At 40.3% G+C, this 24,535-nt stretch overlaps 1 protein-coding gene across 4 annotated transcripts in view; it reads left to right on the forward strand.

Annotated features, from left to right (window-relative positions):
- Positions 1 to 24,535, forward strand: part of ARHGAP28 (Rho GTPase activating protein 28) — a 178,796-nt gene that overhangs the window by 113,128 nt on the left and 41,133 nt on the right. For 3 of the 4 annotated variants that reach the window (XM_058677033.1, XM_058677031.1, XM_058677034.1), the window contains 4 exons: positions 7,251 to 7,343; positions 15,545 to 15,634; positions 21,591 to 21,675; positions 23,558 to 23,700. In XM_058677033.1, coding sequence (XP_058533016.1) covers positions 7,251 to 7,343; positions 15,545 to 15,634; positions 21,591 to 21,675; positions 23,558 to 23,700 — 411 coding nt within the window. The remainder of the gene's footprint in view (positions 1 to 7,250; positions 7,344 to 15,544; positions 15,635 to 21,590; positions 21,676 to 23,557; positions 23,701 to 24,535) is intronic. The other variant, XM_058677032.1, reaches the window with a different exon arrangement.

Consider the following 24,535-nt stretch of genomic DNA (forward strand, 5'->3'; position numbering starts at 1 on the left):
GTCTACTTATCTAGTATGGACACACATGCAATCATTTAAAAATCAGATGTATGTGTTATAGAAGTCAGTTTCCCCTCTTTTAAAATATAAAATTCTGTGGTTAAATGATGTTCCTTCAGAGTGTGTGTGTGTATACGCATGTGTGCACACATGTGCATGCATTCTATCTTCATGGATAGCTCTTCAACCCCATTTATTATGCTAGTGGTTTGGTACTTGTATTAGTATTTATTCTTTCATTATTAATAATCCAGCAGCCAGGTTGCTAAGATTCCCTGCTTTTCCCTTTTTGCCCTTTTATTACAACAGTCTCTTCTTGCTTTTCTGTTTTGCAGAGCCTCTTAGCTCTCCCAATGTTCTAAGTTAAATATTAAGCTCTAAAGCTCTCTGTTTTTCTTCATGGACATTTGTTTATTTTAAGCCTCATTGCTTTACTTTCCTGTTGCTGTTGCTCAATCAGTTTTGATCCTTATTGTTGGTGTATGTTTATAACTGAAGAACTACATCAATTCTGCATTTCATAGAATACATTGTACGAATCAATTCAAGAGTTACAGATTATTGTAACTAGGAAATACCTGAGCAAACTACTTATGAAGGAAGGAGAAGTTTATTTTACCTCATGCTTACGGAGATCCTTAATTCAAGATTTGATAGGTCTTTCATGGGTTCAACAAGAGGTCCTACCTGTTCAGGCTTTGAGAGGAAATGCTATGCCCAGCCTTTCCTCCAGTTACCGACCATTATCATCCTCTGCATTCTGGATATCTCCTTGCTTTTCCTGTTTTCCTTCTGGATATGCCATGTTCTCTTACAACAATTCCAGGACTTTATCACAGGGCTTCTACCCTAACCATTCCGTGGACTCCAAACAGCTCCCCAAAGGCCCTATCTCCAAACACCCTAGACAGATTAATTCCCACCTTTAGTACCATTAACCTAAAGGCTTTTGTGACAAAGCCTTTAACACCTGAGCCTTTTTGGGAAATCCAGCATTCAATCTAATATTGGAACAAGAGTAGTTAGGTAATGACTTACTAGCTCCTTTGTAATTGTGTAGAACATCCATTTCCCAAGAACTCTCCTGGGAATAGGGGTGTGGCCCCATGTGAGTACAGAAGTGTGTTAGTTGCTACCACAGCACTTGAAAGCCCTTAAATCTGGCTTCAGTGCTAAAATAAGGAGACGTCTGAATAATTGTAATTTGCTTCCTCCCTAGCAAATTAAATTCTGCTTTTCATCATGAAGTGCCATCCAACCTTCCTTCTGTGGTATGGCCACCATACCCTCCCTGGGACGACCACCTCCACTGCTGGGCAGGTACTCAGAATTAGCTGCTACCTATTCTTTGGTGTTTGGGAGAGCAAATGATATAGCTGCCCCTTTTCCGGTCACCTTGCCATCCTCCGCGTGGTGGCTGTCTCTTTGCTCTGTTCATTTCGCTCTGGATATGTGCTTTTCCCACATCAGCATTTGTCTCTTACTCATTTTTCTTCTGTGTCTTTTTCCAGGATGAGGTTTTCTACCTTTATCAAACTGCTCTTTCCTGCTTTTTATCTGCCAGGAGCTTCCAGCAAGTTCTGTTCTGATAATGGAATGTTTAATGGTTTTTAGATCTACTCCTTTAGAAAGATATCTCTTGTGACACCTAGCGTGATTTTCGGAGGAAGGAGAAAGTGGTATGTGCGTTTTGCTATCTTGATCCAATTTTCTTGTAGTGACTTTTTTTCCAGTAGCATTTGTTCCTTTCAAAAATAAATGTGAATTTTTTTATTACAAACATAGTACATAATCTTTACTGGAAACAGAAGACATGGAAAGACAAAGTAAAGAGTAGTGATTTATATTGACCCAAATGCATTTCATGGTTGCATTAAATATCAAATAAATTTAATTTTTCGATTGAGTTCTTACAGTAAGGAATATAGTGTTTAACCCTTGTTTTGCTTGATCCATTTTACACTGAATCAATAGTGCTAATTCAATCTCTGGATTTGCAACCTGCAATCTACATATCTGTTTATTTTAAGCAGGATTCCAGTACCCAGTACTTGTTTATAGTATTCAGAAGATGTGAACTAAATATTCTGTAACTGTGTCACATAATACAATGTAATTACTGAAGTTAAATAATAAATAATTAAAAAAAAAAAAAGAAAAAAAAAGAAAAAAAAATTCTGTTTAGCAGTACATTTGCAGAAATAATAGCTTCATTCATCTGTAATTTCTTAATTTATATTAAATTAGCTAAAGGTAGAACTGATTTATAACTGACTATATAAGTAGAATTGAATAAAGCATGATTTCAAAAATATGATTATGTAACTTAGGAATCCATTTGATGGAATGTAACAGAAAACTCAAGAAAACAAGAAACTCTACAAATGTGAGATTATTTTTTCTCTTCAGAAGAATCTAGTAGTGGGTGATTCTCTTCCATAATATAAATCCAGATTCTTTTTTATTGTTCTTACTGCTTTCTTGTGAAGCATCCGTCTTTTCACTTACAAGTTGCTTGGGTCCCTCCAGGCACTATATCCAAGTTCATACAACTTATATCGGTGTTCTCTGATCCTCTGACCTTACTTTCCTGGAGAGCCAAACTTGGTAGAAATTCTAGTTATCTATCCTTGCTCAGAGCTTTAGCATTCCTGGTTGAAAAGGAGCCTGAAATACTGATTTTGTTTTTAGCTGAACAGAAAACCTTCTGAAAACATACCAAGATACAGTTGAGGAAGATGTCAAGCCAGACTTAGGGTGCACAGTGCACAATATTGTCAGCAGAGAATAATGCCTGTCATAAGGCTTCGCACTTAGTGAGTTCTCAGTGTTGACTGATGAATAACCAATGCAATGATCTGTTTGTAATTAATCATAGCGGTGGCTATCTCCACAACTCTTTGCTAACATACACACACTATGCTTAACACGTAAACAATGAACAATGGGAGACCGTTCCTGCATAAAAATGCACTTCTGCTTTTCTCAGTAGCCAGATGATATTTTTGTTATTGTTGCATTCCAGCTCCTCTTTTGGGTGTGACCCTGATGGAGAAGAGATGTTAACTGTTCCCAGCAGAGGTAGTCAACTGGTGAGATGAGTGTAAGCAGGTTAGCAAAAGTAAGACTTTGAGATAGGAAAACCTGGAGCACAGCATGCTTCCTTACCTTGATACAGTGAAGTCAAGAGGGAGACGCTTCAGCTCAGAAATGAATTATTAATGGCTACATCCACGAATAACTACAAGCCCAACGTCTGTCTACAATGATAAAAATAAGCTGCACAGTGACGGCCAGAGGCAGAAATCAGTGTGGGAGTGTCTGCTCCACTTTTGTTCTCTTGGCTGAGCTCACCGTGCAAAATCTCATTCTGCCCTACACGTGTCTTTCAATATTAACTTATTTCTCACCATAGGAAATACTGTGATATTTCAGCTATTTTCAAAATGTGGATGTCATATGGGAGACAGTGCCGGATCATCTTCAACATAGGGTTGTCTTGTGAGAGGCAGCACTCTATCCTCTTACATGAGTTAAGTGGGGAAAATGTGTGATACAACCCAGGGAGAAAACACCTGGTGTCTTGGCCCACCTTCTCCATTTTAGGTCATGGCTTCAAAGAATGGCAACCTGGGGGCCCAGGCACGGTAGCCTGGTGGCTAAAGTCCTTACCTTGAACATGCTGGGATCCTATATGGTTGCTGGTTCTAATCCTGGCAGCTCCGTTTCCCATTCAGTTCCCTGCTTGTGGCTTAGCAGAGCAGCTGAGGACGGCCCAAAGCCTTGGGACCCTGCATCCACACGGGAGACCTGGAAGAGACTCCTGGCTCCTGTCTTCGGATCAGCTCAGCTCCAGCCATTATAGCCATTTGGGGAGTGAATCACCAGATGGAGGTTCTTCCTCTCTGTCTCTCCTCCTCTCCATATATCTGACTTTCCAATAAAAATAAATCTTAAAAAAAAAAGAATGGGAACCCGATCTCTTCTCTGCCAGTGCAAGCTTTCTACTTACGAGATGAATCTTGTGCCATGCGCTGCACCACATGCCGTGAGTCTCCGTCCCAAGAGTAGGAGCCACAAAAGGTCAAGGTGACTGACAGTTACCTCCCCTGGGTCTAAGGACTGCAGGGACGCTGGAGTAGAGACATTGCTCTGTTGGGTTCAGTTTCTTCTGTACAGGTTTCCACACTTTGCTTTTTTCCTACACCTGTACCTCCCTAGATCTCATAAAGAAGGAAAACGTGATGATGTTTTGTTTTGGTACATTTTCTTTTCCTCTTCCCCGAATTTCACATCCTAATGCAGGTCAGTCTTGGTTGGTCTGTTGTGGGGTTCGGCTGAATTGCTTGTGCCTGTTTGTGGTCCAGCAGCTGCTCAGTTGCCCCAGGGCAGTTTGGTGCCCCGTGAGGAAGCATAGTCAAGGCTGTGAGCAGTCCTGTTCAAGTGTCTCTAATTTTGTTTGCTAGTTTCAGTGTATGTTAACTCCATCTCTTGCCTTGGCAGCAGGTGTTCTCAGCCTTTAGGTTGCTCCTTCAGAGCAGGGCGTTTCTATGCCATGCTTGAAGCAGAACACTGATGGGCCCTCCCAGCAGCAATTCCACACCCTCGGCCCAAGGAGGGACAAGTTAGGGCAGACATGAGAACTTCCAAATAAGGGATTTCATTTTTCTGTATTTTCATTTTCTGTTTTTTTTTTTTTTAAGATTTATTTATTTTTATTGGAAAGACAGATATACAGAGAGGAGGACAGACAGAGAGGAGAAGCTTCCATCTGATGATTCACTCCCCAAGCGGCCGCAATGGCTGGAGCTGAGCCAATCCGAAGCCAGGAGCCAGGAACTTCTTCTGGGTCTCCCACATGGGTGCAGAGTCCCAAGGCTTTGGGCCGTCCTCAACTGCTTTCCCAGGCCACAAGCAGGGAGCTGGATGGGAAGCAGGGCCACCGGGATTAGAACCAGCGACCATAAGGGATGCCAGCGTGTGCAAAACAAGGACTTTAATCATTATGCTATTGCGCTGGGCCCAATTTTGATATTTTTAAAAAATTAGTAATTATTAAAGTTTATTATTTGAGAGAAAGAGAGAGCCAAAAAGAAAACTCCCCTCTGCTGGTTTAAGCCCCACATGCCTGAGGCCAGTTCTAGGAGCTGGGAACTCAATCCACATCTTTCTTGTGGGTGGAAAGGACCCAGCTATCTGAGTTGTCAAGTGATGCCTCCCACGGTCTGCATTATCACAACACTGGAGTCAGGATTTGGAGCTCAGCCAAACCCAGGTACTCCAGTATGGGAGATAAGTGGTTTGACTCCTAGGTGCAAATGCCAAGCCCAAATAATGGATTTCTTTGAACCTTTTACCTTGCCTTGCCCGACTCCACCCGCTGTTGCGATGGCCTTCTCACCCAGTTGGTACATTGAAAGCGAGAAAGGCTGTTACACAAGAGTTGTACATGTGGCTGAACACCTGACACCGTGACACGAAATCTACAACAATTTATTGGCCAGATTATTACTTAGAGCCTTAGGAGGAGGACAGTGCATACCACACAGGGCATGTGTGGAATGCACTGGGAACAGAATGAACAACCAGCAACTGCAGGCTTTGTGGCTTCAAGGTGAAACTTACGGCTGTTTTCTGGGTGAACAACTTGGTTTTCAGTGCCACTTTGGACTTTTCCTTGAGATAATACACACCTTCTTACCCTGGAGTGATTGGGTGAGGATTTAGGAAGCAGCATGTTCTCAGTCCTCCTTCCTGAAGTTCTCCTGTGCTGTTTCTTGTGCACTGTTGCCACTTAAACGTGTGTGTGTTGATAATATGATATATATGCTTTGAAGAGAGAAAGCAAGATGAAATTTTCACTTTCTAAGGTCTCACATGCCAATTTGTTATTTTGCTCATATCTAATATGTTTAACTTGGAAAAAGTTTCCTCAATCATGGAATGTAATATTTGCTTCTTATTTGGGAGGGCTCTATATATTACAAATTCTTTGATATCTTAAAACTTATACACAAGGCCTATAATGCAACCCATCACTGAAAGAATCCTGGTTTCCAGATATGCTTTCTGCACAGTGAAAGACGGAACTTTGGCAACACTTAGTGAATTGGAATGAAGTATTTAATTCTATCCTATGGATTAATGAGGCATTCAACCCGCTGTATTTCCTATCATAATTTTTCAAAACTGCCTCTTCTTGCTATTGATTTAGAAATCATACAGAATACTGCTATATGGTCTCATTTAAAAACAGCAAGGTTTTATCGGTAAGTTGTATTCTTTAGATATGTGAGGTTGATTTTCCTTGCGGAGCAAGCTCAAAATAAGATGGCCATGGCTGGTATGGCTGCCTAGGCAAAGAGCGTAGGCAAAGACTTAATCTTTGCATTCTGTTGTCCTCTGTACATGGGCTAATCACCCGATCCTCAAATCAGGTGTGGGCAACACAAACACTATGCAAGAAGAGCATCAGCCAGTTGGGTTCATCCACTTTAGCAAGAAAACATTCACTTTTTTTGGCTATTCCACTGGGTACATTTCCACTTATCTCACTGGGCAAAACTATCACCTGATCACATTTACTCTGGGGTAGGTAGGTAGCATCTTGGAGTAAGATCGCAATATTCCTAAATTAATGAAAAGAAGTAGAATTTTGCAGCTGACAATGTCTGCTTCTTGAGATCAATTCCATTATAACACAGCATTTCTGCAGATCCGTATACTGCGGACAGATCAGTAAGTGACATTGTAGATGCTCAGGTGATCTTAACTCTGTAACTCCACAGAGCTGTACATATATGCATCTTTTGTGCAGTTGTGTAATGATTAATCATGTTTATACCAACTATACCTGGATAAAAATGGCTTTTGAAAGGTAACTGGCCTTGTGGTTAAGATACCCATTAAGACACTTGTATCCCATAATGGAGTACCTGGCTTCAATTCCTAGGTCTGGCTCCAGACCTCAGGTTTCTGATAATACAGACTCTAAGCAGGCAGTGGTAATGATTCAAGCATTTGAGTTCCTGTACCCTTACAGAGTACTTAGCTTATTCAAGCACTTGAATTCCTGTACCCTTATAGAATACCCAGCTCCTAGCTTTGGCAAGGCCTAATCCCAGCTATTTCTGGTATTTGGGAAATGAACCAGAGGATGGGCTCGTTCGCGCTCTCCCCCTTTTCAGTGCCTCTCAAATTAATAAATTGTAAAAACTTTTTTAAAAAGTGACTTTCATTTCTTTCATTAGCCAGATGACACTTATGACAAGCACCCTGCTCAGTTGGATGGCACTGATGAGAAGAAGGAGCTCCCAGAAGTTATCAAAACATGTGATTCCATGGTAAGTTACAGCAGGGGGTGAGGGGTGGCAGTGGAGCAAGAGGTCGTTTCTTCAAGACAGTCATGCAGAACTTGAAAAAAAATCACAACATCGCAAAGATGACTGGAGAATTGCAGCTGTCAGCATCCCTATCTGTCTTTGATCACTTTGTAACAAAGAATATTCAGCAATTGTAAATGGGCTCAAGTTTAATAGAAAAATCAACCAATAACTGCATCTCTAAGAATAGATTCATACTTTGGAAACGAGTTCCTTTTCTTTGTAGATCTCCTGTTTTTAATTTTTTTTTTACTTAATTTAAAATGGAAATGTTAGTGTCACCAAGCCCGAAGTCTACTTGCTGGGCCATCAGCTGTCCAGGGATTTTCTACTGTTTGCTCAGTGTGGACGGATCCTGCGGCGTCTTCCTCCTGACAGCAGCTGAACCCTGGGTATCCCAATCCCTTTTTCCTTTCTTCCTTCTCCCATTCTTGTTCCCTTACCTTTCCACAACATGTGCCTCTACTGCCCACTCTTTTGGAGCAGGGTGTTTAGCCAAGCTTGAAGACTGTGATCAGGCCTGTATTCACGTACTACAGGGCAAGATGGGTTTGATTAGGGCACATCCTGAGCCTTTTCTTGCATCTGTGTTTACTAGCAGTCCTATCCTAAACTATCTTTAGCTTCCCTTTGTATAGCTGACATAAAATATTTTCCCTTTTATTTTTCCATTGCTAAATCTTTTCTTCTTTTTTCCAAATAGGAAAAAAAAGAAAGAAAGAAAGAAAAAAAAAAGAGCACAATGGCAAATCCCAGTGGTCTCTGTGTTCCCTGCTGAGATGATGTTAGGAAAGACTTCTACTTTGAAGCGGCAATCATGCACAAACCAGGGCCTGGCTATTCCTTGTTAGTCGTTTTCGTTCATAATTTAAAGTAATGGTCTTCATTTGCTTACTTCCTTGCTGTTGTTTTCATGGGAAGTTAGGTAGATTTTGGAGAAGAACACCATTGTTCCTGCAATCTCTCTTTGGCTGCAACTTGTACAAGGGCTTCTAGGGTAATTTTTTTTCACTCCTTGTTTAGTTTCATCTTGTTTATTCTACTAAGCTGTGAGAAAGGCTTGATCATCTTTTCCCAGGTTATACTCCTTCTTGTGCTCACTTCGGCAGCACATATACCATAGTCCTTCTTGTTACAAAAGTAATGCAAAAGCTGCTTTACATATTAAAAATACTCCACAATCTTCTACCTGTTTCCAAACCTTTGTTTGACTACAAAAACCATCTACTTTTCAAACACATCAGATTTAACTTTCAAAAAAAGCTCCATAGTTTTCCAGCATGCACATTTTGCTAGGTCCTTTCTCACTGTTCTGAATGAGTGAAAGTTTTGAACAGAAACTTCACTTGTGGAGATTCAAGAATGACAGATCAAATCTAGAGAAACTGCTCAATATTGTTAATGATTGTGGAAATGCAAATAAAACCAAAATAAGGGGCCCAAGAGTGGCTGATTAGCATCTTCTGCCTGTGGAGCCAGCATCCCACATGTATAGCTACTGCACTTCTGATCCTGTATCCTACTAATGTCCTGGGAAGCAGCAGGGGGTGGCCCCATTCCCATGTGGGAATCCCAGAAGGTGTTCTTGGCTCTTGGCTTTGAACTGGCCCAACTCTGGCACTGATGGCCATTCTGGGAGTGAACCAGTAGATGAAGAATCTGTCTCTCCCCTGCTCGCTGTAATTCTTACTTTCAAATAAAAGTAAATGTTTCTTTAAAAATAAAATGACGCTAAAATATGTCTAGACACCTGTAGAATAATTGAAATGAAGAAGACTGACCATATCAAGCAAAGCCAAGTTTGGGAGATTTTAAACATTATTGATGAGTGTGAAGTGATGTATCTACTTAAAAGAGTTGGTCAACTTGTTAATCTGTTAAGGCTTACCTATCATACGGCCCAGCCATCCCTCTCACAAAGCATATGTATCCATGTAAAGGCTCTGCTACAAATTCTTATTTGTCATAGACCCGAAGTGTAGAAAACAAGCCAGGTGTCCATCTGCAGGTGCACAAACGATGAAGCATCTGTCTACACAATGTGATACCCTTCAGCAAGAAAAAGAAATGACGTGATGATTCACACAACACGAAATGACCTAAGGTCATTATGCCACATGAGAGAAGCCAGAAAAAAATCCTTCTATGTATATAAAATTATAGAAATATAATTTCTCTGCTAAGGTGAGAGAAAGTTGGCGGTTGTCAGGAGAATTGAGAACTGAACAGCAGGAGAGGAAGGGAAGACTCTCAAGGTGTGAGGGCACTTGGGGGATGCTGCTTTTGTTCATTCTGTTAAGTATGGTAATAACTCCACAGGTCCATATTTTTGTCAAAGCTCCTCAAGTCCTTCATCGCATGTCGGCTCTGTCTTAACAAACCTGTCAAAACAGGGTCCATGTTGAAGTTCACAGTTTCACTGATAGACACTAAAGCAATCTTCATGTATTATGTGACATTGACCTTTGACGGTAAATCACAAGTGCTACTAAATTTAGGCATTTCCGGAAGGTTTACATTCCAGCCTAACTTACTTTACAAATCACTTGTTATAGGGATGAAGGAAGACATTTTCCTTATGTTCAGGCAATATAAATGAAATATTTAGTTGAGGTGTTAGTTTATTGTAAAAAGCAAAGTAATCCATCTAGTTTACTTCCAATGCAGTAAGTGAAAATCAAAGTTACACTACAAAATCTAATCATACCATCTGTTAAAAGTCACCGGTTACATCTGTGTTTACTTCATATAAAAAACTAAGGAACCTTGATTTACACAAGTGGGAGTTTGTTTTAATAGCAAAGCAAAAAAATTGATGATTGAGTGGACCAAGGATAGTATAACTGAAAAATAATACAGCGGTAACTCCAGCATGGACTTCTGATATTTGTCTGTGATGATATGACCTTAGTATGTGGATTTAGTCCTTATACATGTTAGATGCCATGGTGATGTTCTTATCGGAAACACATGCTGATTGTCTGTTTTCAGCAGATAGCCTAGTATCTTCCATATGCTTGTTCAATCCTCAAATGCCCATCATGATCATGGCTGGGCCTGGTCAAACCTGCGAGCTGGGAACACATGTAGGTCTCCGTAATGGGTGCAAGGAACTCACCTACTTAAACTGCCTCCCAAGGCTGCACTGGAGGGGGCTGGGCCTGGGGCCAACTCAGACACTACTGTGGAATCCTGGGGATGCTAACCAGGATTTGGAGTGTTATGCTAAGTGCCTGGCCCGAGTCTCTTTATTGTCATTGACTTTCATACTGCTTTATGGCATTATGATTTTTTTTACACCATTTTCTGCTTGAGGTGCTTCGTGTCATAATTTTAGGAATAAGCTTTGTTAGGTTTTATTTATAATCTGCAACTGTTTGAATTATATAAGTCTTTATTTTGCTGTATTGCCGAAGTCATGAACTCACAGAACTTTCTTTTTTTCCATTCATCTTGGTCAACACTCAGTCTTTTCCATCTGAAAACTGTTTTGTTTATTTTTTTTTTCTGTTTTGGACATTTTCTTTTGTGAAGTTGTTTTTCTCTCCATTGTCCACATCCCACCTTTGTGGCTGACTGCTGCTTTGCTCGGGTTGAACTTCACTGTCTCATTTCTTCTCATTGGTCTGTGTCCTGTGCTCCGCATTTCTGCAGCTCTGGGCTCAGATCGGTGTTATTGTCTTCGCCACAGAATCATTAGGTTTATCTCACTTTTTTTAAATATCAGTTTCAGTATTCTTGTTTCTCAAAAAGAAACTTTTTCTGTCTCAGTTACTCATCGTTAAAGCAGTATATTCTTAATTAAAAGCAGTAGTACACCCGTAAATCTCACATGATAAGAATTGAATTATTTTTTAGAAATAAATTACTTTTATTGGATTTATTGAAGTATACCTTCTAAATACTATTTATTTTAGGTGTATGATTCAACTATCTTTAACAAACACGCTCACCCATCACTTTTTTCTTTAAGACTTATTTGTTTGTATTGGAAAAGCAGATCAGATTTACAGAGAGGAGAGACAGAGAGAAAGATCTTCTACTTAGTGATTCACTCCCCAAATAGCCACAATGGCTGGAGCTAAGCCAATCCGAAGCCAGGATCCAAAAGTTTCTTCTGGTGTCCCACATGGTTCCAGGGTCCCAAGGCTTTGGGTCGTCCTTCACTGCTCTCCTAGGCCCCAAGCAGGGAGCTGGATGGGAAGTAGGGCAGCGGGGACATGAACCAGCACCCACATGGGATCCCTGTGTGTGGAAGGCGATGATTTAGCCACTGAACATCACGCTGGACCCTCACCCATGAACTGAAATATATAAAACCATTTACTTTTGTGGCACTCCAGAACTTTCTTAGACTCTTTCCTTGACAGACAAGCTTCCTGTGAAGTTATAAAGATGTTCTTTTGTAGCTGGTTTGTTCATTTAAAACTGTAAATTGGAAATCCTTTTATTCCTAACAATAATTATTTGTCTGTTTATCTGATGATGGACATTTGATTTGTTTTCAGTTTCAAGCCATAAAACATGCTGTCATGAACATCCGTGTAGTATAAAGGATGTGTAGTTTCATTTATTTTAGGTAAAAATTGTACTTAATTGAGATTGTGTCACCCCACCACCCATAGCTTCTAAATCAAGCAAGGCATAATTTAATAGGTGAATCCTAAATAACTATGTTTGTGTGTGTTCACAGACAGAAGCAACAATAACAATAAAATGTTTTATACCTATCCTGGACAGAGAATGTTTTCAACTAAAGCTTGTTTTTTTGTTTTTTTGTTTTTTTGTTTTTTTGTTTTTAATCTATGTGAGCTCACAAAGAAAAATAACAGACCACTTTGTACATGTTTTTTTCAATGGTGTCTGTATCAACCAAGATATAAAGGTTTGGTTTTTCCGATTATTTTCCAGCTGTAAACAGTGGAAACATACACAAAGAAGTTGTGCAAACTATGAAGAGCCTGTCCCAAGTGTGAAAGCTATCTGGTCAGGGAACGTTGGGTTGAGGTCGTGCCTCCAGTGGAACGCGAGCTCCTGGGGCTTCCTCTGCTTCCTCTTCTCCTCTTCCTCCTGTCCCACCTCTTCTCCCATGCTCCATTTCCTTCCCAACCCCTTGCTCTTCATTCTTCCTCCCTCTCCCTCCTTCTGCTCTCCTCCTGCTCTTGCTTCTCCTCCTGCTTTACTACGCTCCCTGGAGTAGTTTTTAATAACATTTATGTTTTAGAGTAGTTTTGGATTTACTGCAAAACAGAGTTCCATATAACTATGCCAAAGTATCTTTGTCATTAACATCCTGCTGATTAATATACTACATTTAAGACTTTGGCACAGCACTTAAGAAGCTGCTTGGAATGTCCACATCTTTGATATTATCAGAGTGCCTGTTTCCGGGTCTTGGTTTCACTTCCAACTACAGCTTCCTGTGAATGTACATCCTGCAAGGACCTTGGTCACGGCTACCTACACGAGGGTACAGGTTGAGTTCCAAGCTTGTGCCTCAGTCCGGCTCAGCCTTAGCTTTTACACACATGTGAGGACTGAAGCAGCAGGTAACAGATCTCTAAATCTCTTTGTATGCTATTTTCTCTCTGTATCTGAAATAAAAATTTTTAGATAATAGCCCATGTAGAAATTGAGTTAAAAGTGGGTTTTAAAAGACCAGTGAATCAGCACTGACATATTGTTAACTAGAGTCCATAGATGAGATCTCAGAGAGAGAGAGCTTCTGATTGAGACAATCAAACCTCGCAGTCGTGGTGCCCAGCTCCCAGCCTCTCTTCCCTCCCCATCCCCAGTGTCTATCTAAGCCTCATCATCATGGAGGAGGGGCAGGGTACTACACACAAGGATTCCACCTAAGGGAACCTCGTGGGAAAGGTGTTTGCTTTCACAAAAAAAGCTGCTCAGTTACAGGGGACTCAATTCTTGGGGCACCTAAAGTTTTCTGCATAACTCAACTTTATTAGTTTTTTACTTTATTCCTATAGAAATTGTTAAATGCTTCCTTTCAGTAAAGTATTTCTATTGTTCCAAAAAGCCAGTATTGTTGATTGACTATTCATCTAATATTCATGCAGCTGAGTGGGCTGTGCTTAACTTTAAGGTGTCAGAGGAATGGATGTGTTGACAAACACTCTTCTCAAACTGACGTTTGTCACTTCAAGGAAGGACTGTCTTCTGAATCTACCTAGCCTCTAGCTTCTTGGTCCACTTCATTTAGATTGCATTTCTTTCGATTTTTCCGAGGGTTATAAAAGGGACTGTCTAATATTTAAGGGCAGAGAGGTACACCTGGCTACCATTTTTCTGTAAACATTGCTTAACTCTTTGTGTCTGTTTCCTACATTTTATTCATTCTATATTACCTGTTTTTCCCTCCCCGCCCTAAGAATTTCTATGCTGCTTTTTAGTAGAAATTGTTATCCTAGTAGATGAATCTGATTTGCTCTTCATCTGCAGTTGTCTCAGTTGGTATGCTATGGCATTCTTTGCTGGTTTCCAGTGCTGTGAAACATCTGTTTGTTTGGGAGTAGGTGCCATGGTGTGACAGGTTAAGCTGTACCTTGGCGCACCCACATCCCACGTCCAAGTGCTTGCTTTGAGTTTCAGCTGCTCTTGTTCTCATCCAGCTTCCCAATGCTGCACCTGAGCAGCAGGTGATCACCCGAGAACATGGATTCTTGGCATCCACCTGACCCAGCCACTGCTGTTGTGGGTATTTAGGGAGTGACCAGTGGATGGAATATCTCTATTTTTCTGTCTCTGTCTTTTCTCTGTCACTCTGCATTTCAAATAAATAAATCCATCTTTAAAAAGAATCTATTCCCTTACAAATATGTAATTTTTTCCATCTGTAGTGGTATGGAGTAAGAGAGGTGGAAGATGACTGATACCATCTTCATTTACATTTTCTTTACTAGTTCACTAGTGTTATATTTGTTTATTTGAAAAAAAAAACTTTATTCACTAAAATTTTTATCAATTATTAAAGAGAGGGAGCCTTTTATTTTCTGGTTCATTCCTCCATTGTGCAGCAACCAGAGATGGGCCTAACTGATGCTAGGAGCCCAGAACTCCCGTTTGGGAAGTAGGGATCCAAGCGTGTGAGCCTTGACCTGCCGCCAGGGAGCTCCACAGCAAGCAGCGGGATAGGCAGCAGAGCCAGCACTCAAGCCTTAACTTTCTGATGAACAGTTCAAACATCCTAAGCCATGTCCAAGCTGTAAACACCTCCTTGTTTTTATGAATCACTATATCTTATCTGTAAAATGTGTGAAATGAAATAAAGGATGGTAGTGGATATGTTTCTAAGTATCAGGTATATTCGATTTTGTGGTAAGTCTGCTTTGGTAATTTACAACAACAACAACAAAGTCTTATCTCTAAATATTTAAGTAAGTTTTAACTACTGAATTATACTCATTATAAAATGAATCTAATAGAATCTGCTAGAAACAGAATCTACTAGAAATATAAGAATGTGTGAGTTTATGTGTGGTACATGTAATTAACGAGTAGCAACTCTTGGGGCTGGCATCCAATATGAGTACCACTTTAGGTCGTGTTTGTTCATGAAAACAGCTTTTCATGTTTTCTTCCCTCAGAGATTTTAATTAATTGATCCAGATCTGATGGAGCAGCGATGTGCTGATAGGAACTGAAATCTTCCGTCTCTGCCATCCTTCGCAGCCCTCAGCATTGTGTTTGTGCAAGATGCAGCTGCTGAGGTTACCAGCTCTGACCCCATTCTGACCCTGTGTCAGCTGACCGTGCTGTGTTTGATCAGGGAAGCCTGGGCTTTCCTGGAGGCATTCTTGGCAAGATTATACTTAGACCTTGTCAGCCATGCTTATCACACGATCCTTCTTAGCTGCAAACAAATCTGGAAATGAAGGTTGTTGTGGTTTTTTGTTTGTTTTTTGTTTTAATGAACTCCCTAGTATTAAGCCCAGACGTTATTGTGGCTAAAGCAGTGTGTGGCAGGAGACAGCAGTGTTTGACAAAGAGGCCAGTGTGTGTGTGAGTTGGATGCAGCTTTGTCTGCACTGGTAGTGGTAACTTGGTATGTGACCACATGTATCTCAATGTGTACGCACAGTGCAACACACAACACATTAGAAAGTCTTCCTGAGTAAGATTGGTACTTTTCTTTTTCCATTTAGCCAGGTGATGCTTCTCTCAACAGTACCACCCTGTCCAAGGGAGCACAGGATGAAGAAGGGAGTTTTGTAGTTCCCAGGAGTGGTTCCCGGGTAAGTCATCACGTGTCAGCACAATTCCAAGTCAAGCCACAAGCCAAAGTGACTAATGTAGGAAGCAGGGTTTTTGTCGTTGTTGTTTAAGACAGATTTTTAAATCCTTGAACTAAGACTGCAAAGAAACTACACCAGCCAGGAGGTTTATCAGCAAACTCAACCTTTAAGAATGAATGGTACAAAACCCTGAGATTTCCTACTACGTGGCCAGAACTCCACAGACATTCTTCGTATATATATCAAGTGTGGAGGGGTTGGTTAACTTTGGTTCTTTGGGATGAGTTCATGCGGAAAAATATCGGAGGTTTGATGATCTGCCTTAACCCTGCCATTGTAACTCCAAGTCCCCTTGATCCACAGGACAAGCTAAATCCCATCATGCTAATGTTCAAGACCTCCCACTGCTGCTGTATTTCCAGCCTTAGGTATCAGAATGCACACACTCAAACCCTTTCCATGTTCACTCAAATGGCCTTTGGTATCAAAACTCGGATTTTGTTGAAATTCTTGTCATTCCACTTACCATTACTTCCACTGAGAGTACCCATTGTGGCCACTCCGTATCTTTGGTAGGGGATGATAATCAAATACCTGCCAGAAGACAAGGTAGACCTGTTGGATGACATTGTGGTTTCCAGTGGTAGCTAGACAGAAGGTGACAGCACACTAGAAACTGGTGGAGGAGGCATGATTCAGATGTTCCACTGAGACAGTCATTAGCCACTGTCCATATTCAGAAGTGGGATAAACTGATATTCACTTGAGACACGCTCTTAGGATATTCTTATTGTTTAGGGAGTTAATGTTGAGGGCCCTCTGTAAGTTAGCATTTTTAGATTTTTTGATTCTTGTGCTGTTTTGTTTTGTTACAGAATAACAAAATAGTATGAATAAAATTTGTCCATGACTAGAAATAAAAAATATGTCCCACAGCTTCTCTAGGTAATTCTAACTTGTGGAGTTATTTAATTCACGTATAGTTTATACACTCTCGGGAATTTTTGGAGACCTTGCTTATGAAAGTAACTAATATAGCTTGAGTCTCTGTTGGTCTCCTTAACTGACTTTAGTAGCTATGGATATTTGTCAAGTCAGCAGTGAGGGGCCACATGTGGCTCCCCACACATGCCAAGCACAATTTGACTCAGAGTGGTTGCATGATTGATTTGTCAAAAATAAGGATAGTAGGGTGGGCCTTGTTTTCTAGATTTTCCATAGTGGATTCAGGACCAGGATTTTATTTCTTAGAAGACAGATGCTGACTATGAGTTTTTAGTTCTTCATCCTTTGCTAACTTCTCTGCAAAGAGAATCATTGGATGAATCATTGGAAATCATTCAGTCATTCATCCAACAAATACCTACTGTTGACAAATGGCAGGTCTTATAAAAGTTCATGGAATATGTGTGTAATGTTTACTATGAAAAGAAAAATCGTTTGATTCCTCAGTCTCTTCCATGTGTCTGAATTTTCAATCATTCAAAAAGTGATAACAAGGGCTTTGGGCTCCCACCAGGGGACCTACAAAAGTAAAATTATCTTGGTGGGATTAAGATGACATTTTACCCTCATCTCAGACATTTCCAGGTACTCAAACAGCATATCCTATTGAAATTTATATTGTAAGATAGTATAAACTAGGAACCCTAACTTTATCTTTTTCAAAAGAATTTCCTAAAGAATCTTTTCCAAAAGACTTCACTACCTTTTTAAAAATGTCAATATAATTTTCTCGATGTGGCTGAAGTATCACATTTAGGATAAATGAAATTCTCACATTAAAAAAAATTTTATTTATTTTTATTAGAAAGTCAGATTTTCAGAGAGAAGGAGAAACAGAGAAAAGTGCTTCTGTTCACTGGGTCACTTCCCAAGTGGCCACAATGGCTGGAGCTGAGCCAATCCGAAGCCAGGAGCCAGGGTCCCAAGGCTTTGGGCTTTCCCTGACTGCTTTCCAAGGCCACAAGCAGGGAACTGCATGGGAAGTATGCCACCATGACATAAACCTGCATTCATACACAAGGCTACTGCGCCAGGCCCCAAATCCTCACATTTATGAAAGTCTACCTGTAGAGTTTTATTTTTGAAAGCTGTTAAGAGTTCACTCGCATCAAAACCTAATCAAATTTTTCTTTTTTCTAGTCTTAGAAGTTTTTTTTTTCCCTTGCAAAATAACTTAGGGGAAAAAATTAAGCACATCCCCTTAAAATCTTTTTAGGAATTTTTATTAAGAATCTAACATAAATATTGATGTGATGTAGAGAATTCATATCTTAAAACACTGAGTCTTTCTATTAACTATACCATAGCATTTATTTATGTCTTCCTTCAATAAAATGCCATAACTTTATTTCTTTACGTTTTGCGCATTTTCCGCTGGGTATTTCTAGGGACAAAGTAGTTTACATTAGTGTTAAGTAGTGTGGTTTTCTGTGGTATTTTTAGCTTGTTTTTGTTTCTGTAGCACTGTCTTACATAGTTTTCTTTCTGCAACGTGATAACTAAGAAGTTTTTACTTTGATTTTGTGATTTTTGTGGATATCATCTCCGGATACAGAAGTTTTATTTGCTCAGTCTTTAGTATAGCCGTGTTAATTCTTTCCTTTATCTTAATAGACTGACTGTAATGACTTCAGTCGGCCCGGCCTTTCCCACCTTCTGTGTTTTGAACTCCCTCTGTTGACGGATTGATTTCCTGCATTTAGCTAATATGATGAGCCAGTTCTCTCTCTTGTAGTAAAATATTCCAAGTATCTCTCTACTGAAACACCTACTTGCACTTTTGACCTGAATTCTTTTGTATGCCTCTCTGCCTTGTAAAAGTCTCTTCCATCATGGTTCCTTGAGTTGTAGCTCATGTTTCACCACCTCCTTTTAAAATTATTATGATCATTTAACAATTTCATTGGAATTCCATCTTTGATGTGGAAGAAGAGATACGTACTGTATTGTGTCTTCATGACTGAATGTGATAGTCTCCATTACATATATTTTCACATGCAGCTTTAAGGATCTTTTCCTTATATTCGACTAAGAGAGCTTAATTATCATGTGTCGTAGTGAAAATCACTTTTGGTCAACCCTGTTGGGAGTTCTGTGCCCTTCCTGGATGTTGTTTCCCAATTCTTTGTTCATATAGGGAAATTTTTATTTATTATTTCATTAAATACATTTTTAAACCCAGCTTCTCTTTCTCTACCTTCTAGAAATCCCATGACTCTAATCTTATATTTGGTCTTTTAATAGTGTCTCTGTTGGTTGAATACTTTCTTAAAAAATATTCATTTTTATTACAAAGTCAGATATACAGAGAGGAGGAGAGATAGAGAGGAAGTTCTTCCGTTTAATGATTCACTCCTCAAGTGACTGCAACGGCCGATGCTGTGCCAATCCGACGCCAGGAGCCAGGAACTTCCTTCAGGTCTTCCACACAGGTGCAGCGTCCCAAGGCTTTGGGCCATCCTTGACTGCTTTCCCAGGCCACAAGCAGGGAGCTGGATGGGAAGTGGAGCTGCTGGGATTAGACCTGGCGCCCATATGGAATCCCGGTGCATTCAGGACAAGGACTTTAGCCGCTAGGCCATGCCACCAGGCCTGTTTGAATACTTTTTTTAGCTTGATTCAGCTCTACTTCCAACTTTGTTATTATTTCCCCCTGGTGACAAGAAATATCTTCCAATTCTGAGGTTCTTTGTTCTGCCTCCTTCATTTTATTATTAAGACTTTCCACGGAATTTTTAATTTGCTCTATTGTGTCCTTCATTTCCAATAGTTCAGCTTGATTTTGGTTCAGCATTGCTATTTCCTGTGTGACGGACCGTGTGTAAAATCTTCTGGGCAGTGCTTTTTCCCTGTGCTGCTCTGCAGTAAGACATCTTGAATTATGGATGTTAGTTCTTAACAGTGCTGTGATTGTCTTTTTTTTTTTTTTAAAGATTTTATTATTATTGGAAAGCTGGATATACAGAGAGGAGGACAGACAGAGAGGAAAATCTTCCACCTGATGTTTCACTCCCCAAGTGAGCCGCAAGGGGCCGGTGTGCGCCAATCCGATGCCGGGAACCAGGAACTTCTTCCGGGTCTCCCACGTGGGTGCAGGGTACCAAAGCTTTGGGCCGTCCTCGACTGCTTTCCCAGGCCACAAGCAGGGAGCTGGATGGGAAGTGGAGCTGCCGGGATTAGAACTGGCGTCCATATGGGATCCCGGCACATTCAAGGCGAAGACTTTAGCCGCTAGGCCACGCCGCCGGGCCCAAGTGATTGTCTTTTAATAATATTCCAAATGCTGTTCTGCGATCATCAATCCAGTTCAAAAGCTGGAATAAGGCCTCATACTTTTTCTTCAGGAAAGTTCCATGGTTATTTAAATGGCCAGCTGGCTAGAGGACAGTTAAACCAAATCTGTTTTGGGCACTTTTCCATGTCACATGGTAAGAAACTAACATTCACTAGTGTTGGTCCAGCATCCTACACTTGGAACTTCAAGCCCTGAGTAGGAGTCTCTAAATGTTCAGAAAAAATCTAAAAAACTAAAGAAAATACCTGTCCACATCTGTTTTATCTTTCTTAAGATTGTAGTGAACGGATACGCTTTATCATGTTGTGTGGTTTGTAGAAGGCACCAGAAAATCTGGTGGACAGTGAGCCACCAGACCCTAGACCTCAGCGTCTTCATTCTTCCACAAGCTCCATTATTTGGATATCAGTGTTTTAGTAACTAGCTGGCTATTCACTTGCACTTCACACAGTTCAATGATATCATCTGCTTTGAAATAAAACAGGGATCTAAAGAGAACACCGGGCTCGGCATTCAAGACTCCCTTGTGTGATTTGTAGCTTGCGATAAAAGATCTTTCATGAAGCAGGTGTTCAGCTGTTGCTAAATAAACATACAAATAAAAGAAACAGCATCAGGCTGTGAGGGGATGAAAAACAGATTTTATGTATGAATAACATATTCAAGATTCTTGATGGACTAGCAATATTTCTACCATCCCACACAGTCGTAGATTATAACTCCCATATTAACTTTCATGGGATGTGCATATAAATTTTTGGTAGGTAGGATTTGTATATAAATTTTTCATTAGTACCCAACTGCACGTGAGAAATGAGGAGCTGGGCATGATCATGTGATAATATTGCTTTGGAATCCTGTGCTTTGGTAGGATCTTAATGAAGAAAGTACCAAACTAGTTAAGAGGGGAAGCTGAGGCAAGCCTTGTGGCACAGATGCTCACGTTGCCACACGGGATGTCCACACTCTGTGTACAGGACCCAATTCAAGTATTGTCTGCGCTCCTTCCACTACACCTTCCTGCGAAAGCACCCGAGAGCTGACAGGTGGTGGCTCAGCCTACACTGCCATCCATGCGCGAGTTTCAGATGAGATTTCTGGCTTCAAGCTGGCCCAGTTCCACCTCTTGTGGGTATTTGGAGAGTGACCCAATAAATGAAAGCTTGCTCTCTCTCTCACACTCTCCCTTTCAAATAAATAAATTAAAATAAATAAAAGAAAAACAAGATATTACTTAGGAAACATAATGTATTTCTTATATTTCCTCTGTATTTTGCAGTGATGTTATTGATACATTAATATTGCATTATAATAATTTAATTAAGATAAGGTACATCACAACTAACAGATTGCAATTATCAAAGAATTTGACATTAAGCTTTATAATTTGTGCATTTTGCCAAAGTAATAAGCAGTCAGTATTTAAGAACTAAGAAGTTACAGAAGTCCCTTCTGAGAAACCTGTCTGAGTTGTGTCATCTCCACTGAATGCAGAAACAAAGCAAATATCAGATGCAAGTTCTTTTTGCCATCAAGAAATGTTTCCTGTGGAAAGCACTCTTTGTTTTACATAACATAAATCAGATTAGAATGTGGGGTCCCAGGAATTTGTATTTAAGGTCAAATGTGTTGTGTTCTCTACCCCTTGCTTGGCAGTCTGTCCTCGAGGCTATTCCTGATATCCCGGTTCATTCCAACGGATGTCCAGGCCCAGGACAGCCCGTCCAGCCCACAGAGAGAGGTGAGTGACCCCCACCTGTTGCTGTAACGCCTGGTCTCTTGGCCTATAAGCAGTCACAGTGCTGTTAGCAGGGAATGTTTTCAAGCATGACGGGCCTGGGTTTTCTTCTTGTTAATTCTGTCTCTGCTGCACTCAGTCCTCCCACCCACTAGGACGCCACACTCCACTTGTGGAGCCACATTGAAAGCAAGATCTTTTCCATCTTCACTACCCTCGCATCATGTGTAAACTATTGATTGGGCAGCATTTTTGAGGAGAGGCTCTTTCTGCAGCACTCTGGGTCTGCTCTTCATGTACAAGAAAACCAGGAGGCCCACTGCACCCAATGATTGCTCAGATGTTTGCGACACCACTTTAGCTTGTGCTGGATAAAGCCACAAGGTTAGCTTTTATCTGGGCCTCTTCAGCTTGAGAAGTCAATTTGGACAGAATTTGAAATCCTCTTGTTACTGTCTAAGCTTCTGAAGAGCCTTGAAAGCCATACTGCGAGTCCTCAAAGTTTTCCAAAAATTTATGCATGTTTCTTGTAAACAGCAGAATCAGTACGTTTAATGTTAACTTCAAAAAAAAAAAAAATCAGTGAATTTGGGGTGGTGAAAATAATCTAAAACTGACCCTGGGAATAGTCGTACTGCTCTATCAATGCACTAAGAATTATTAACTAGTGTTGTTTAAATGGGTGAATTGTATGACATGTAAATTATATTTCAGGAAAGCTGATGCAAGAAAAAAAATCAAAGAGAAGGCATTTGCAAGAAATAAGTGTGTATCATTCTGCTGTCGTGCTGTAATTTAGTTCAAATTGTGCCGCAAAAGTCATTGAAATGATCCCGTGGTCTGGAGCATTTTCTTCTGTAACCTCTGCCTTCCAAACCACCTATTCGTAGATCCTTGAGAAGTCAGACTGCTGTTTCCTGGTTTATCTTGCTGTTGAATGCGAGCCGTCTGTGCAAGTCAAAACCTTCCCTCTTCTTTGGCCATTTGCTGAAGTCTTGCTGTAGCCATTTATCATACGCTCAGTTTACTAATCAGATTTTTTAAATCTAGTGACATGAATTTCTCCATCTCAGTTTTAAGGTGATTCTGCCTTTTGTTTCTTTTACTCTATGTGTTGTTCTCTAGTCAGTCTATAGAAGAGAGCCAAAAAGAATTAACAAAAGAGCTAATCCAATAAATCTTTGCTTGCATAGCAACAGTTTTCCCAGGTGGTTGAAGCAGAGGACCAACCAAAATGTCACTCTGAAGTGAGAGTTTAGCATTGTCCAGGTGACTCACAGGCTCATTTGGTTTTGCTTAAGGAAGCTTTTGTCTTTAATTTTCAAAGTGGCTCATAGCCTTTAATTGTAACCCATTAAAGTTGTTCTTCATCTTTGTCATACAAGGTCAGATAACCAGTATCTAATTACAGAAATTCAGATTAATTTGCCTGAACAAAACTAAACAGTGACGTCTAAATTGAGCTTGAATAAATCTTAAGAGGCAGATATTCCGTAGTTTGAGAAGACAAACAAGAGGCAGTCTGGTGGTGCTCTCTCCAGCCTGTTTCACTCTGCTTTAAGCTTCTGGCTTCCCAATAACCATGACAGTGGCTCTAGATGGGATTAATTGTTGGGGTCCCTAAGAATACATTAAAATACTGTATCTGGGGCTTTGTTTGAATAGTTCTCATTAACTCTCATAAAACATAAACATAAAAATTGAAGTATAAGATTTAGTTTAAAGTTCCTTTTGATAATAATGATGGGAATTTGTTCAACTCAACTCCTCCTGTGGGTGAATCTGATATAAACACGTTAAGATGGTTGTGGATTAAGTTGTCAATAGTTTGTATGTATTTAGCCTTGAATAGTATTGCTTGATAATATAATGTGTTGCTTTTTAGATGATGATTATCTGGAAAAGAACATTCCAACAGAGACTGAAGAACTGTCCTTCGAAATATCTTATTCAGAAATGGTTACAGAGGCTCCAAAAAGAAATAATTTTAAGAAGTTGGAGCTTAAGAAAGAAGACTGTGCTTTAACTGTAAGTAAAACCCTTTGTGATTATCCCAGTCACTTCCAGTGGCTTCTGCAGTGCACAAGAGCTCTGGGTAGATCGGGCATCAGTGTTGGTACTGCCATTTACGGTGTTATTTAGGGCCTGTGTTGTACAGTGCACAGCCTGCCTCGCTGTGCCTGGTAACCTGGAGTTCAGGAAAGCTTATGAGGATATAGACTTGAATACCAGTTTATAGATAAAATAGGGTTTCTGTCTGACTTGTATGAAATGCAAGAAAGCACATATATCCAGTCTTCGCTACTAAGTCAGTGCAAGTCCTAACTATTTGTACTTGTGCCCTGTGAGCCATATGGCAGAAAGTCACAACCCTAAGAGGTGAGACACCTAGACAACCAATTCAAGAATTTACATTATCACAGACTAGGCAAATAGGGTTCTATAACTTGTTATCCTGAGAGCCTTGTCTTACATTTATGGGGTGTGTGTGTACAGACGCATGTCCATAGGAAATAATGTCTTGAAAGCCTCATGTAGAGTTGTTACATTGATCTAGTTGCTGGTTGTTAAAGGCATGAGTTTCTCTGCTGATCAGAGCCGGAGGCATATGGGCAGGACTCAGGAATTTCAGAAATAAAGGAGTAAGTTATCTAGCAACAGATTTGTCCATCAGGCAGCCTAGACATTCCCTGTGGTGGAAGAACAGGAGATATGCCCCCTGTGGTTCCGACTGTACATTAGCTCTAGCAATAATGTGAACTCTAGGGACTGCTCCCATTGCATAGATGCAGAAACTGAGACTCAGAGAGGCTAATCAACACATTCTAAAACCTAAGCTGACTCCAAAATTCAAGGTGGGCAT

This window comes from Ochotona princeps, chromosome 18 (genome assembly GCF_030435755.1).
Source record: "Ochotona princeps isolate mOchPri1 chromosome 18, mOchPri1.hap1, whole genome shotgun sequence".
Lineage (NCBI taxonomy): Eukaryota > Metazoa > Chordata > Mammalia > Lagomorpha > Ochotonidae > Ochotona > Ochotona princeps.